Source organism: Pleurodeles waltl, chromosome 7 (genome assembly GCF_031143425.1).
Source record: "Pleurodeles waltl isolate 20211129_DDA chromosome 7, aPleWal1.hap1.20221129, whole genome shotgun sequence".
In the NCBI taxonomy this organism is placed as follows: domain Eukaryota; kingdom Metazoa; phylum Chordata; class Amphibia; order Caudata; family Salamandridae; genus Pleurodeles; species Pleurodeles waltl.
In genome coordinates this window covers 17857320-17873635 of record NC_090446.1, presented here as the reverse complement: position 1 = coordinate 17873635, position 16316 = coordinate 17857320, and the positions used below count along the sequence as shown (strand labels likewise).

The window sequence follows — 16316 nt, the reverse complement described above, 5'->3', positions numbered from 1 at the left end:
ATTCTGACTCATGTATCAATTTACCACAAATATATTTTATGAAATGCCTGTATTTTAAGATATATTAATCTGTTTTGTAACTCCCCATGCTGTCAATATGCTCATATGGTGTCTCTGAATTCACCACAGACAGCCTGTAAAGGCAGTCAAGCCAATTAGGTTTAATTTCTATTGGTTCAACATAAACATTAAAACTAAATATTGAATACCGCAACAATACATGCAGTCATAAAATTTAACAAAAATAATTAGAAGACGTAACAAGCTCTGCAGATGCCTTCTCTTAATATCAGGATAAGTACATTAAAAAAAAATAATATAAATAATTACACACAAATTCCTCGCGGGGACTTGGAGCAGTCATTAGAAGCACAATTTTCAGTTGTTTGCACACTTTTAAAATTAAAAACGGGTAGGAAACACATTGTTTCTGTATTTATCTGTAGAAATCAGTAAAAACGGAAAACTGGGAGGCTTATACATGACCCATCTTAAATGCACCATGCGCACTGCCTCTACCTGAGATACTGGTTGTCTCCCAGCCCATAGCTCTTTCCGCTGATCCCAGAACGAGGCCAGAGGCTGCGGGGCAGCTTCCGCTCCACCTTGATGGTGGCTGCAACAACCTGCAAGGATCGGAATATTCTCTAATTAATCCATCTGATGAGGGCGGAGGGACACAATGTAGAGGCTTTCAGTACAATTCGGGTTCTTCATCACAATAGTCACACAAAACCATTATTTGCATTAAGAGTTTTCAATATTAACTTCCATGAACTACATACAATATGGGTGTGTTTCCATCAAAAGCTAAGTGGGGAAAAGGCCTCACTCATGAGAGGCAAAGCATCAGGGAGGTAATGATGGCCCTTCTCTCCCTCGAAAATGATAATAATTCACACTCTCTGTTCCATGTGTGGTAGGTTTAACAAAATGTATTTAACACAAATAATGTTTAATTCTGTGCACTGAGATAAGAGGCTGCCATCTGTGGTTTTCTGTGTAAAGTGGATGTAAAATAAACTCTTTAAAGGATTAAATAGTGTTTATGAACTACGTTGTACTTTGGTAATAACGTGGCATTCATCTGTGCACCGTAGGAATGAATTTGTAGTTGTATCTTTAAGAGCAAAGCTCTTCACTAAATTGGGACACAATTATTTTATTTAAAGGCTTGCCATAATATTCATTTTCATATATTTTTATACTGTGCTGGTGAAAATAAATGAGGCCTTTTAATTTATTTTATTTGGAACAAGTGTCTTCATAAATACTCAGGGGGTCATTATGAGTTGCGTGGATGGAAATGCCGTTCGTCAAACTCCCTCGGTCAGGTCACCGTCAGTGCGGTCCCCTTCCTGTGGGCCCCATTACAACTTTCCTGCTGGGTCAGCGGGCGTGGCCCAGCAGGAAACAGCCCACAACATTGACGCCGGTTCATAATTGGGTTGGCAGCAATGCTGCGGTGCGTAGGGTGCACCAGCACCCATCGCGCTTTTCACTGTCTGCAAGGGGCTGGTCATGGGGGCCACTGCACTGCCCATGCTGCTTCAATTTTCAGATATAAATCAGGCCTATTTGCTTTGCCAGTGCTTAGTATTGAGTGTATGCATGTTTGTGTATGTCTGGGTGTGCTGCTATGTTCTCCACTTGTCTCTAAGAACTATTGGCCACTGTACACACCATATTTTCAGATGTAGCTTTCAGCCTCCTCTGTGTATACATCCACAGGTGCATAACCAACATCCCACAGGGGTTGTGTTTTCATCACACACAGTCAGGTTCAGACTGGCACTACCAGGCACTGAGAGTTTCCCCAGTGAAAATGTTGATGTAGTGTAGATGTCAGTGCCAAAGACTGAATGCAATTTCTTAGTTAAAATATCATTATATGTGAAGGGCTTTCAGATCCCTTTTAAAAGTTGCCAGCAAAATGGTTACCTCTTTCTCTTTCCCATTTTAGATGAAAGCTTAATTGCTTTGTGTTAAATCTTTGGGGTGCTAAATCAGTGCACTGTATTAAATATATCCTGGCTATGTTGGTTTCTTAAAGATCGGTGGTGGTATTGTTTGAGGAAGGTAATGTTTGAATGCAGAAGCTAAAATGAAACCATAGTATCCACAGTTGGACAGTGAATGGCTACTGTTTGAAATTACCATATTTTGTGTCATGTGCCCCCAGAATTTTGCCTTGACGTTTCTGCTGGATATAGAACTCTGTGCATTTGTCCCCCGCCAACGACTGGTAAGGTCTTTGTACTTCTCCTTTCAACCTAGTGAAATTGGTACACTCCTGATTGGCATACTGAACTGAACTTATAGATTCCTAGTATATGATAGCAAGGTGTACGTTAAATGTCACAAGTGGACGTCCGCACCCTTTGTGCCATCCACTACAGTGACAATATAAACATGACTGCAGGTCTGCCATCAGTAGGCTTTCTGTGCGGGTTTTTAATTGCAAATTTGACCTGCCAAAATAATCACTTTTGACAGACTTAAACCTTCCTTTTAAATATTTACAAGTCACTGCAAATTTCACCTTATTCCCCATAAGGTAGGGTGTAAAGTATGTAAAAGAAGGGCATGTCAATGTTTGATGTTCAACATGTCCTTAGAGTGAAAAAGCCCTGAAAGCTATTGTCACTGAATCAGAGTTGGTTGGTCCATAGGAAAGGATTCATACAAAATTTTAAAACTAAATATTGTAAGCTCCCCTTAGGAAACAGCAACACTGTTCTTATTTGAATCTTTTATTATATGTAATTTCACGCCAGATTCATTTTGAAAGTATGATATGTAATGCAAATTTTGGGGCAGGTACTTTTAGCAAGTTGCCTGTTGCCTGCCTAAAGCCATAAAAAGCCAATTTGCATTAATTTCCAACTGTAACCCAGGAGTTGAATAGCCTCTTTGAAGAGGTGTGAAGTTGCCCTCAGAAATTAGACAAAGGCCTTGGGTGTGGAGAGGTGTTCTGTTTGTCTGGTAGGTTGACCATCTGGGCAGTGCCCAGAAACCTAAAAAGCTTCAAGGAACCCTATCCTGTCACAGTCAGATTTAGATAACACCAGTGGCTGCCCTGTTCCTTTGTCCCTCTAGCCAGTCAGACACCAGGAGAGGAGCTACCCCCATAACTGGTTTAGAGTGACCATAGGGGAGTGGTTGCTCATTTCCCTGGGCACACCTTTGGAGGGGGCACATGAGCTCTGTACACAGGATGAACGATGTTGTCATATTAGCTTAAGTCAGGGTGGGGCACTGTTTAGGGCTCACGGGAAGTGCTGAAAAAATGGCTATGGTCACCCCTTGCAACATTTACCCAATTATTTATGGAGTAGTCAGGAGTCTCCTCCAGCCACAGGCTAGCACTGGGCCTAAATGTAGAAATCCCAACTCCCTCAACAGAACACTTTCTGGGCCTGTGGAAGTCCAGAATAGGACCAGACCTGCATTGACGACTGGAGCTACTGTCCCCCTTGTACCCAGGATGAAGAAGTGGACTCTAAGGGTCAAAAGGCTGACCTCCTAGTAGAGCTACTGGGACACTGTAAGATTCCTGAGGCCATTTTCCTGCATTATCAGCTGGCCAGCTACAACTGTTGATGGCCAGCATCCTGCTGCTGGCCTCTGCTGAAGTCAGAACCTGGTGTCTAAGATTACTCCTCCTAACAAATCCTGAAACCAGGGACTGAAAGGGTTTTTGTCAACCTTTTGCTCTGAGAACCAGTGGGGGTTCAAGACCAACCTGCCATGACATTCCGACTAAGGTGCATTGCCACTGGGCCAAATATTCCGGTTGCTGCTATTATATTCTTCTACCCAGTAGCAAATCTGATTTAAAAGCGAATCTCACAGAATGGATCCGGCCATGTGAAGTTTTTTTGGCTACAGTCTGTAGCCTTGCCAACTGGAAGAATGTGAGGCCTAAAAAAGTTAGGGTTAGGTTTAGGACACCCAAATCAAAGTGCCTCCCACCACAGCGAACCAGACTAGAAAAAAATGTGCCCTACATTTCCAAATCAAGCCAGTTTTGAACTTGTACAGACACATTGAGCCTAATTCACAAAGGGCCTCCGCAATCATGGTGGAGGCCCCGCAGTCATGTGGAAATTTCAGTACTTGGGGCGCAACTTTGGCCGGGGTCTCATCCTAAGTGCTGAGACTCCCCCTGAATAAATGAGTGAATAAGACCCAGTGTTTTGGTATTTTTGCAAGTCATGGAGACTGCATGTACTTGTTCTTGCTGCAGGCAATGCTTGTGGAAATATCAGGGAAATATACAGTAAAATCAGCACCCCTGGCCATAAAACACTCCCACAAACTTCTAAAACCTGACCCACACACTGACCTATCAGCCCAACCCATCTGGCACTGCCAGTTTGCCCTACAGACCAGTCCAAATCTGCTTTCCCCACTGACAATACAACAGTTAAAGAAATGTGATACAAAATTGTCTGACTCCAAATCTTTTTTCAAACTGGTAGGCTCTTTTTTGGTGTAGTGGACTTGGCCAAGTTGTGAGGTTGGCTGCACTGCGAATGCTCTCCACATGAACAGAAGCAGTAACAAGCATGAGTGGAAGGAATATAATTGAACACAAGCTATTAACATTTCGGAAGCATCGATGTACTGTTGTGGGGGTATTCTTCATACAACTCCCTGGGTGAGCTCACACATTTTTACACCAGTCAAAAGCTGCACTGTACCAAGCAAAGTGCCATCACCTGCACCGCGTGACTTCCTAAACACTGAATGACTGTCTTGTGGACTGATCTAACTTGTGAATGATAATGACACTGGCAACAAAACAAAGACAGAATGGGGCTGACCTTGTAAGTTATTTATTATGTAAGACCTGGCAAGACACCTAAAGCTGTGTTAAATGACATAAACGTGGATAATGGAAAAGGAGTAATCAACAAGTAATGTTAAAGTCAATAAGGGGTTAAAACACTGGGCAAAAAAATGTCAGAGCAGCTCAATATTATGTAATGTGACCACATAGTGGTTAGCGAAATACTTAATTAAGAAAGATTACAAACAAGCTCAAGCACTGGCAATTCCAGTAGGTGTGGCTTTAAACGAATGATGCATGGTAATGTGAAGCATTACAAGTAAACAACATGGGAATTAATATGTATTTGTATGGAAGCAAAGAACTGTAGAATATTATTGGTGTAGCTTAAAAGGCCAGGTGACAGTTACTCAGTCAAGTCAGACCTACAAATCCACCAGCTTAAGGACTGCCCTCCTCCCATGTGTGCTGCTGCCAGAGAAAAACACCATGAATTGCCTGGTTGTCTAAGGCACTTTATATGTATTTTAATGTCATGTGTGTGCACCTGAAAGTTCAAGGCAGCTGAATAATAAATAAAATGATCAAAGCCGTGTGGAGGCAAACACGTTTTTTGTGGAAGCACTCACCTTCTGCCTAGACAACACATGTACTCCTGGCTCCCAACATTTGTGGGGGTGGGGGGAAGAAGCCCCTCTCCTGGTAATTCTCACATAATTGTCTAGAGACAGCTGCGCTGTCATGCCAGATCATAACAAGACTTGTCATTTCCCTATTCTCTACTTCAACATGAAGTGTGCTTGGTCCACAACTGTACTTGAATTGAAGCTCTATTGGTGAATTAGAACTATTTCAAACAATCTCAATTCCCATTCACAACATATCTGCATACATAATCATGACAGTGAACTTACAAAACAATGTACTTTAAAAATGCCAATCTAATTTCAAGTGCATCTATTAAGATTCCACATAGTACAGCTCTTATTGTAGTAATGCTGACAGTGGACACAGGCATAGGAGAACAGCAACAATATTTTGTCAACACCAGTGTATAATCAGGGCAATACATTTGTGTTGTGTGTTTTCTTATTCGTTAAAATAAATGATAAAAAATAAACAATGCACTAACAAAGAGTCACAATAAACATGGCTTCCCCTTATGCACATGTATGAAAGTGGATTTTTCATTGAAAGCACATCAATATTATCCTTCTTTTGGTACCTGAGCTCTCCAAATCTCATCTCGCTCACGGACTACACGTAAGTAGGTATCGGCCATCATGGCAATGATCATGTTGAGCATGAGAAGGGCAGCTAGGATTGCAAAGGCAGAATACAACATGGAATATGTGAAGGGGAGGTCAACACTGTAGTTGGCAGGCCCATCAATGAGTGTCAGGAAGAGCTGAAATGTACTGAAGAGAGACATGGGATAGCTGAAGAAGTGTCCCAGCTGACTGGGATCCTTTGTTTGAAAAGTGATGAAAAAAGCTAGAAAAAGAAATGAAAAAATTTAATGAAAGCATCTGAAATTTACAAATATGAAACACATGCATTCAACAAGGAATACATTAAATGACATAGCCTAGGAAATCCCCCCATTACATTACTTGACTCCAATGCCTTACTTTTCTTGCAGTGTCCAGAAAGGGCCTCAGGATATATTACCCAAGACGTCTCATGATTAGTATGTTGATCAATTATGGGCAGAGCCACTGGATTGATTTGATTTTGCGGCCACAGCATTTTCCATATAATTATGGATCTGCCACATTTGCCACATAATCCATCATCTGAGGCATAATCTGCAGATTTAACAAAAACAATTCTTTCTCACTCAAATGGATCAAAAGTTACTAAAATGTTGATGCCCAGTGGACTCTTTCCAAGGGTTGACTGTTCATCCTTCTGTTGCTTATTGCTGTGCATGGGTTTCTGGCTGACTCTAATGAGGTAAAACCTCTGCCCAGATAGTGTTGACGTGTTTAAAAATAACAACATAATGAGGTCATACTATCACAAAATGTGTTACATTATGCTAGATAATTTGCCCTTTCTTGCTACATTATTTAGTAAACCCAGATTTGTCTACCCCTCCTGCATAATTCCAGTGGCCTGACTATCTGTGTTCTTAGTCTTTCAATCTGTTGATTTTGTGCAACCTTTTACCAAATTAATACATTAATATTTTAAGTAATGAGATTTTAGTATGTTCTCATGCATGTGTATGTCTATTTCTGCATTTATGATGTGCAGACATGGTTAGTATATTAATGATTTTTTAGGATAAACTAAGGGCCTAATTACGAGTTTGGCAGTCTTGAGACCCCAAACTCACAGTGGCAGTCGGACCGCCCCACTCCTGGTGGTCAGACCCTCAGATTATGATCCTGGCAGTTGGACTGCCAGGAGACCATTGACACCTCCAGGATCAGGGGTCCCATTGGGTTGGCAGCGGTCGAAGCCATGGTCAGCCAGAGAGGTACCAAGTTTGGCACCGCAGTGCTGATCACAACTTCCGTTTCCGACAGCCTTTTCATGGCGGGGTCCTCATCATGAAAAGGCTTGCAGAAATATGGTGCTGGAGTCCACCGAGTGGCAGTGGGCAGTGCAGGTAACCCCCTGCCAGTACCCTTGGAAGGTGCACTGTCTGCTAAGGCAGACAGTGCACATTCTGAGGGTGCCGGTGGCACTCTCTGCGTGACGCATTGGCCTCTGCTCCCTAAGAGAGCTGAGGCCAATGCCACCGCACTGTTTCCACTGGGCTGATGGGCAGAAACGTCATAATATGAAGCTTTAACCGGTCAGCCCAGTGGAAACATCGTATTACGACAGGTGGGGAAGGCCGCAGACTTGACGCGCCCTCCTACCCACAGCTTTGTCTGTCCACTTGTCGGACTGCCAAAGTCATAATCAGGCCCTAAGTTTGTGCAGTGTTGCAGGTTTGTGTGTGTGTGTACTTAGGTATGAGTGGCATAGAGTGGGAGATAATATCCTGTAGGTGTATGTAGTGTCTCTTACTGTATGTGTACATGGCTGTGTAAATTTCTGGGTATGGATGTTGTAAGAATTGTTGTTGGTTGAGGGGGAGGGGTGAAACCCTACTCCGACTACTTCCACAATTCTTGGCAGAGTGAGCAAAAATGGTCACTAATTTAACTTGCGCTTAAACCTCTGGGAGCTTGGCACAAAAACAGTCATACTTAAATTGAAGGCAATGTGTAAAGTATTTATGCAGCACACAAACAATAATAAAGTGAAAACCATAACAGAAGAAAAATACCACACCAATTTGGAAAAGTGGAGTAAAATGTAATAAATAATTTAAGACCAAAATTACAAAAATCCACTTAGTAGACCCAGACATATGCAATTTTAAAGGTTTTGAAGAAAAATACAATTTAGGAGCAAGAATCCCCAATTGCGGTAATCTGGACCCTGTGGACCAGGTCCAAATCACAAAGTCAGGCTGACCACAATAGTACACATGTCGAATAGAGGACTGGATTCAGTCCACGATTAAAACCTTGGGTCCTGGTGCATCAAGATCAGAAGTCTCTGCACTGGCCTAAGTGGTACATGAGTTGTGGAGCTGTCAGTGATGTGGGGTCCGGCATCGAAATTCAATGCGCTGAGTGGAGGGCAATGGAGTCAACAACGGGAGCTATCAATGTGGAGTCTTTCGTCGAGGTGTGCCGCTCTTAGTTGAGGTTGATGAAGTCACTGGTGCTGAACCAAGATGCATTGAGCTGGGTCGGTTGTCGGTGTTGAGATACATTGTGCCGGCTCAGCGCTTTCGAAGCCACAGATCAGAAGCTGCAATGTGCTGTTTGGCATTGAGGTGCATCAAGCATCGAAATGTATAGCGTTGGGTCAGTGTTTGTGAGACCACTGAAATGGAGCTGCAATACACGGTTTTGTGTTGAGATACTTCATGTTACCTCAGCACAGAGGAGCTTGTTATGTCCCTGTATCTCTGAACAGAAGGCCAGCTAACTAGCATTTGAAGACACTCTGGTGTCCTGGGTTCAAGTTTGTAGTTTCAGTTCTTCATTTTCAGACAGCAGGGTGGTAGAGCAGTCCCACTTGCAGGCAGAACAGCAAGGCGGCAGCGCAACAAAGCAGCAGAGCAGTTCTTTTTCTGAGATTTCCATCAGTCCATAAGTGATATGAAGAGTGGGTCCGAGGGTCCCCTTTTTATACCTGGTACCCACTTTCAAGTGGGAAAAGCTTCTGGAATTTTCCTCTACTAAACTATCTGGAACTTTCTGCCTCCCTGCCCTGGTCCCAATCTGTCTGATGGCACAATATACTAGTGTGAAGTCCTTTGTATGTGAACTGGGTCTGTGACTTTGATGTGCAAGTTTGGTAGGTGACAACTCCACCCCATGATTAAGCCGAGATGGCCCATCCTGCCAACACCCAGACCCTCTACTGGGATACTGTCTGGGAGGAATACACACATGACAACTGCCAACTTCACCTAGTCATGTGACCTAGAAATAGGCTGTAGGCACCAAATGGTTAGGAGAAGAAAATGCCAAGTTTCTCAAAAGTTGCACTTTCGGAATTGTGACTTAAAATCCAACTGTACCATTCAAGAGGGTTTTAAATTACAATTCCTTAGACACCAAACATGACTTTCCGATCTACCCCTCATCAAAATGTAACACTTATTCAAAGTAATAGGGTAACCCAATGGAATCCTAATGGAGAGGTGGGCCCTGCAGTAGTTAAAAACAAATTTAGGATGCTTTCACTACCAGGACATGTACAATGTAAAAGTACAGGTACAACTTTTTAAATACAGTGCACCCTGCCCCATGTCCCGTTGAGGGCCTACCCTCGGGATAGCTTATATGTTTTAAAAAGGAAGGTTTAGTCTTAGCAAAAGGTTTATTTTGCAGGTCGAAATAGCAGTTTGAAATTTGCCTACAGGCAGTAAGGGCATGCCTGAGAAATGTTTCAAAGGCTACTTAAGTGGGTAGCACAAGTAGTACTGCATGCCCACTACTAGCATTTATTTGATAGGCCCTAGGTACATATAGCACTGCTTTACTAGAGATGTACAATTAAATTAAATGTGCTATTTGGGTGTAGGCCATTTTCACCATGTTTAAAGGAGAGAGCACGTTAGCACTTGTTTGTAGTGGTAAAGTGCACAGAGTGCTAAAAACTAACAAACACAAGTTCAGAAAACAAGAGGGGTGAAGGCAAAAGGTTTAGGGACGACCCTGCAGAGAGAGACAAGTATAACAGATGTAAATATGTACATGATGTCAGTTGCAGAGCACAGTCCTGGATATATCAACGGATCACTCGACAAAGGGTAAAACGCCTGAGGTACAACACATGGGGGCTCATTTTGACCTCGGCGGTCTTTTTTAAAGACCGCCGAGGGACCGCCGTGCGGAAGACCGCCAGTGCAGGCAGCTTTGCACTCTGCCTATTATGACCGTTGGCAGCTCTCTGTCCCTTTACGGATGGAGAGCCGCCAACAGCCATACTGCAGGCGGCGGGGAAGTGGAGGTTGCTCCACCTCCATCCACACGCCAACAGAACACCGCTCAGCGAATCACGTCCTGTGATTCGCTGTGGTGGTGTTGTGTTATCGGTGTGGTGTCGGCGGAGCTGCCCCCATGGCTCCCGTCCCCTCCCGGAGGATCGTCGGACCAGGTAAGTCGATTGTCCGTGGGGGGAGGGAGTCAGGGTGGGGGTGAGGGGTGGGGGAGACCCCTATAAGTGCCAGGGAAGGAATTCCCTGGCACTGATAGTGCTTACCACCATGGATTTCATGGCGGTTGAAACCGCTGTAAATCCACGGCGGTAAGCCGGGTCCAAATACCGCCGGGGGTATAGTGACAGCAGCCGGGCTGGAGACCCCAGGTCTCCAGCCCGGCGGTCATCTCTGCCCTGGCGGGCGGAACGGAGAACCTGCAGATGACTATGGCGGTAACCACCATGGTCATAATTCCACAAAGTAAGACCGCCAGCCTGTTGGCGTTCTTACCGCCGGTTCTCCGCCTTCCGCCAGGGTCGTAATGACCCCCATGGTCCTTTACAGTGAGGCGGTGGTGTGAATCGCTGTAGAAGTGAGGAAGAAGCCAGGTGGTTTGAAAGCCTGGTCTGCTATCCTTTTGATATATGTGGTCTTGAATGATAAACTGAGTTGAGTTTCACTGTTACATTGATGTAATCAATGTGTGCTTGTGTTAGGGTGTAGGGTGTATGACTGGCAGATGAGGGTGTGTGACTAGTTTGTGACTGCATGTACATTTATGCGAATCAGTGGGGTCCTAGGTGTGTGCAAGTGTGCGTTTTTGTGGGCTTATTACTGTGTGACAAAATGCTGTGATGTATTTGTCAAATAAATTTTCCTTTTGCTGTTTTTCACCAACCATATCTGAGCCATTTTGATGTCCCCAGTAAAAATGAAGGGCAGAAAACATGTTCTTCAGTACACCAGGATTGGTAGTGAATGTCTTTCTTGTGATTTTATTTGGTTGCAGTTATTTCATTGAAGAAATACATGTGATTCAATCTTAATCTAACATCAGATTACCTCCAGCGAAGCCCAGAATGACCACTGCCATGAGTCCGCAGAACTGTAGGACATCGCAGAACAGCATCTGTGGAAGAAGGCATATCAGATCTGATCATCGGTGGTTCTTAGCAAATTCTTACCTTTAGAATATTGAAATTTCACTTACTCACATAGAAAGCACCCACATTTTGAATGGGCAAGTCTGTGCATGTCCAGTTCAAAGCATGACATGTCTTGAAAGTTCCCATAAAATAGTGCTGCTTCAGTTCATCAGCTATTTAAGACATCAGTCAGCCCATTAAAATGAGCAAAATAGTACTTGTGAATGTAACACAAGCAAGCAGCATTTAAGAACATCTGTGTTTGCATGTGTTAGCACATTAAAGCCAGACCTATTGAGGGTGTTAATGCTTACTTTACATGTTTTGTATATGCTGTGGTTTTATATTGCTTTATTGTGCTCTATATCAATACTTGCATGTTTTTGTTTTATGTTATAAAATGTTCTATGGAACAAATTGTGTTCTTTGTAGGTCTTGCCTCTGTTGCGCGATGTATTTTTAGCTTAGAGTGGGCTTAGAGCCTACCCATTGCTTGCTATTGGTTGTCTTTATTGTCATTCTTATTTGCTTGCTTCTTGTTAGCTTGTGTAGGCTTCCTTCCGCTTCCTGTGTTTGTATCTGTCCTGGAGCATGGGCACATTACTTATTTCCTTCCACAGCTTATTTTCCAGGCTCTACTTTTTTCTTTTGATTTAAACACTCCACAAGAGTGTATGTGTTTTCCAGATACCTACGTAGTGTGCTTCTCCTTTCCCTCCACAATCCATGTACAGCTTTCTCTCTTTCCGTTTTCTTTTCCCCTGCCAACTTCACATTGCTCTCGCCTATTTACTTTCCCTGCACTAGCCCCTGTTTTCCACATTGCTCTATCTGCCATGAGTTTGCTTCCATCTCTGTTCCCTATCTGTGCCCTCTGTGTTGCTTCCCTCCTCCAGCACCTCGATGATGTTTCATTTCTGTCCACTGTATTACTTGCCCTTGCTCATCTATTGCATTCCTTCACTCCATTCTCTGTGATTCCACCCCCACCCTCCATGCTGCCTCTTCCCCATTGCTCTCTCTATTCTCTTTCAACCTTTTCCTCCAATCTCTCTCTAATGTTGCTTACCCATGCCTGCCATCTTGGGTCACCCCATGGCTGAAGGCAAGGAATATTTAGCCCAGCAACTGCACACACACAGACTTGCTTTCATATTCTTTGTAATTCATAGATTTTTTAAACTTTAATGATGTCCTCTTAGACAGTGAACTTAGCGTAAAGCATATTGTGAAGACAGAGCACATGTTTAGCATTCTCAAGACCCTGAATTCAGTCTCCAGTTTTGCACTGAAGTTGTCTGCTATCCGTGTCACTGGAAGTGGGCTGGCTTCATCAGAAAAGTTCGAGCCACCTGTACATTTTCCCAGGTTTTACAACATGCATAGTTTGTATTTCAGCTGACCAAGATGCAAGCAACTGTCTATAACAACCTTGGAAGCTTCTGTGCAGAAATAGTGAGCTGAAGAGAGGTGTTTTGTAGACAATACTGACTTTGTTATCCAGTTTATGCTGTTGAAAATACTTGTGTATGTATGTAGGTAGCACAAATCTAGACAGAGGCAGTAGAGTGTTGTACGGGGTCAGTAGAAAGGATAGAATCAGGAAAGGGTTTGAGAGGTATCTGGTTTGTAGCATGTTACTGCATCTCCTTGCTCCCTTTCCCAGACAAAGTCATGGAAAAGCCATCAACCAACAACTCACCATCTACCTCCTGGACAACTCCCAAACCAAATTCCACAGTTATCACAGCACCATAACAGACCTGATTGTGCCCACAAACTACATCATGTCCCTCCTTGACGAAGAAGAGATAGCCACCCTTTTCCTCCTAGGTCTCTCAATGGCCTCAACAGCATCTCCCACCACATTTTCATCGCCAGACTTCACAACATAGGCATCCAAGGAGCCACCTTCAGATGGATTGCCTCTTTCCTCACCGACAGAACATAATGAGTTCACCTGTCACCCTTCACCTCTAAACCCAAACTAATCATCTGTGGAGTCTATCAAGAATCATCACTCAGCCCAATTCTCTTCAACATCTATAAGTCCCCCCTTGCCAACATAGTCAGATTGCCACAAGTTCAATACAGACAAGACGGAAGTCTTGAGCTTCAGCAGCGCTAACTCCCCCTTGGACGCCTCCTGGTGGCCCACAGAACTGTGACCCACTCCAGCCGCATCTGAGCACACCAAGAATCTCTGTATCATCCTGGACAGCAAGCTCATCATGCGGTCCCAAGTCATCACAGTGTCATCCTTTTGCTTCTGCATCCTGCACATGTTACATAACATTTTCAAGTAGCACCACTACTGCAACTACTGACATTAAGGTGACAATGAACATCTTCTCATTGTCACATCTTCTTAAATGTAGGGTCAATAGTAGTCTACCTTTTGTATCATGATGGTCAGAGGGCCCAATGCCACAAATCCACGTGCAAAGTACATCACATAGCACCAGCCAAGGACCATCGCAAAAGCCATTGGTGTGGCCTCTCCATCAGTGTCACTCAGACGCATCACCATTATTATCAGGACCAGGCAGGCATAGGTGATACTGTTGAGAAACAAACTATTATCCACAGTATTCATCTTTAAGAAAGTAAACTGTGCAGAGCATCATCAATGGAAAAGCATGCAAAAATGAATGTTACTAGGAAAATGTTATTATGATTTATGCAAAATGCATAAGTGCACTGCATAGCTATTTAAAATCTTAATAAATAACCTGAAATTAAGGGTGGGGAACAGAGGTGTGGAAGCAAACGTTGTTTAAAGGGGAGGTGTTTAGACTGCAGAAGGGAGTTCAGGACTAATACAGAAAGTGAGTTGCAAAAAGGTGTTTCTTTCTTATTTATGATGTTTATTGCTATGTAATTCATTTAAAAAAAAGATACGGTTACAACAAATGTAAATGCAGGCCTTGGAAGTAAATGTAATGGTACATGACACCCAGTATTACAATCTGTAGGATGATTCAGGCGGTTCATCAGCTGCTCGTCAGATCCAAGTGTACCCTGCTAGTAACATGTTTAGAACCTATGGGATTTACTCAGACATTTACTTTTATGAGGGAGGAGGAATCAGTAGCAATGAATATATTCCAAGAATGCAAACAGATGGAATTAAGAGCTAGACTCAAAGTTTTATGTTTTTAACAAAATGAGTAAACATTCGTTTTTATCTTTAATATTAATGTTAATGAATGTTATATATGTATTGTAAATGTAGAACAATATAAAAACACTATAACAGCACTCTTAAAGTAATTCAAAATAAACTTGTACTGTTTTGACTACGTCAAATCAATTTAAAATTATTTTTCTGAAGTTTAAATAAAAAGAAACATTCTATCCTAAAGTACAAGTATATACGTTTTTATTGTGTATTAATAATTATTAAACGTGATGCACAGAATTAATTAAAAGTAATCTAACTATGTTTTAATACAAATTACTGTTGTATTTTTTTAATTTGAAAAAGATCATTAAAGCAGTTTAGAATACAATAATAAACCTGTATTTTTAGAAAACTGTTCACCATTAAATTAAATGTATTTATATTATAAGCTAGTTTACATTAAATAAAAAAAAATATTTAAATTACCATTTAGTTTCTGTGGGGTTGTGTTTTGAGTCTCTTCTTCAACTAAATTATATGAGACGACCTTCCAGTCCCCGTGGTTGGCCACCCATGGTACCGGACTTACCATGGTTTCTTTTTAGCTATAGTAACTTACTCACATAAGTTTGGCTCTACCCCTGTTCCAGGGAGTGGAGATATGCAACTCTACACTTTTTGAGTAACTCTACACTTGTAAATGGTGACTAGCCAAAAGTAGTGAAATTACTCAAAAGTAAACATATACATATAATTTGCTCACATGTGTAAGTTACTTTGTTAAGCATGACACGTACTTCATTCCATCAGGAGGGCTTTAAATTTGTTGCAGCTTCATCCACTCTGAGTGTCCCTAGGGAGACCAACAAAACATTCAGAGAGTCTAGAGGAAAGTGTGTTTGTTTTGAGGAGTTTGCCTCCCAACGTTTTATGTTTTTTTTCTACTTTTTTAAAACCGTGATTCTGACCTTAGCTCCACCCAGTAGTCTGCATTTGATATTTGAGGCTTTACTGGTAGCTTCCTTTGTTGAAAATGTAACTTTCCTGAATATGTCCATTTAAACCTTGTTTTTCATGTGTAGATGTTAAAGCACTTTTCAGAGCTGGGGTTCTCGGTCTTCATACCTGGACGTATTAGCTCTTAAAGAGAGGATGGGGTTTGTACCGAATGTGGTGTCTGCCTGAAGCAGGAAACAGGATACTGTGCAGTCTTCTTTTCCTAACATGGGCTTTTCCACAGAATACCTTTTACACTCAGAAGATTATGAGGGCTTTGCTAACATATTTGGGCAAAACTTCATAATTACTGTGTTGTGAGAGTCTTCATGAATTGTGGTCCATTAAGACATGGCTCTAAATCTTCTACAGTCTATTGAGAAGATCAACCAGATGATTCAAATGCAATCATGAACTTGAGATGGATGCTCATTGTGTAATCTTTTTATATTTTAGCCTGAATTAACCCAATGGATACATGTAGTCCGACTAGGTCAATGGGCTTGCTGGCGCAACCTGAAATCCTAAAGTTTCATGCCAAGCATGCATTTGTTCTGCTGAACTGAAAAGATGTAGAAATATGTTCATGAAAGACTAAGACATACAAGAATAACCTAAAACTAAATAGTGGAAAGGCAGTTCAGTCTTACATGATGACATGGAAAGGTCCTCCTAACACTGTTCGTCCAAAGTAGCTGGCAGCCCCAAAACGCGCAATGTCTGGAAGCTGATACAAGAACACATATTAAGCAG

General features: G+C 42.3%; 1 protein-coding gene across 1 annotated transcript in view; it reads right to left on the bottom strand.

Moving 5' to 3' along the window:
- Positions 1–515: 515 nt before the first annotated feature.
- LOC138247124 (transient receptor potential cation channel subfamily V member 6-like) overlaps positions 516–16316 on the bottom strand; it is a 58522-nt gene continuing 42721 nt past the window's right edge. The window contains exons 8-12 of the mRNA XM_069201867.1: positions 16214–16290; positions 13839–14004; positions 11361–11427; positions 6021–6289; positions 516–626 (exon numbers count right to left, since the gene is read on the bottom strand). Coding sequence (XP_069057968.1) covers positions 516–626; positions 6021–6289; positions 11361–11427; positions 13839–14004; positions 16214–16290 — 690 coding nt within the window. The remainder of the gene's footprint in view (positions 627–6020; positions 6290–11360; positions 11428–13838; positions 14005–16213; positions 16291–16316) is intronic.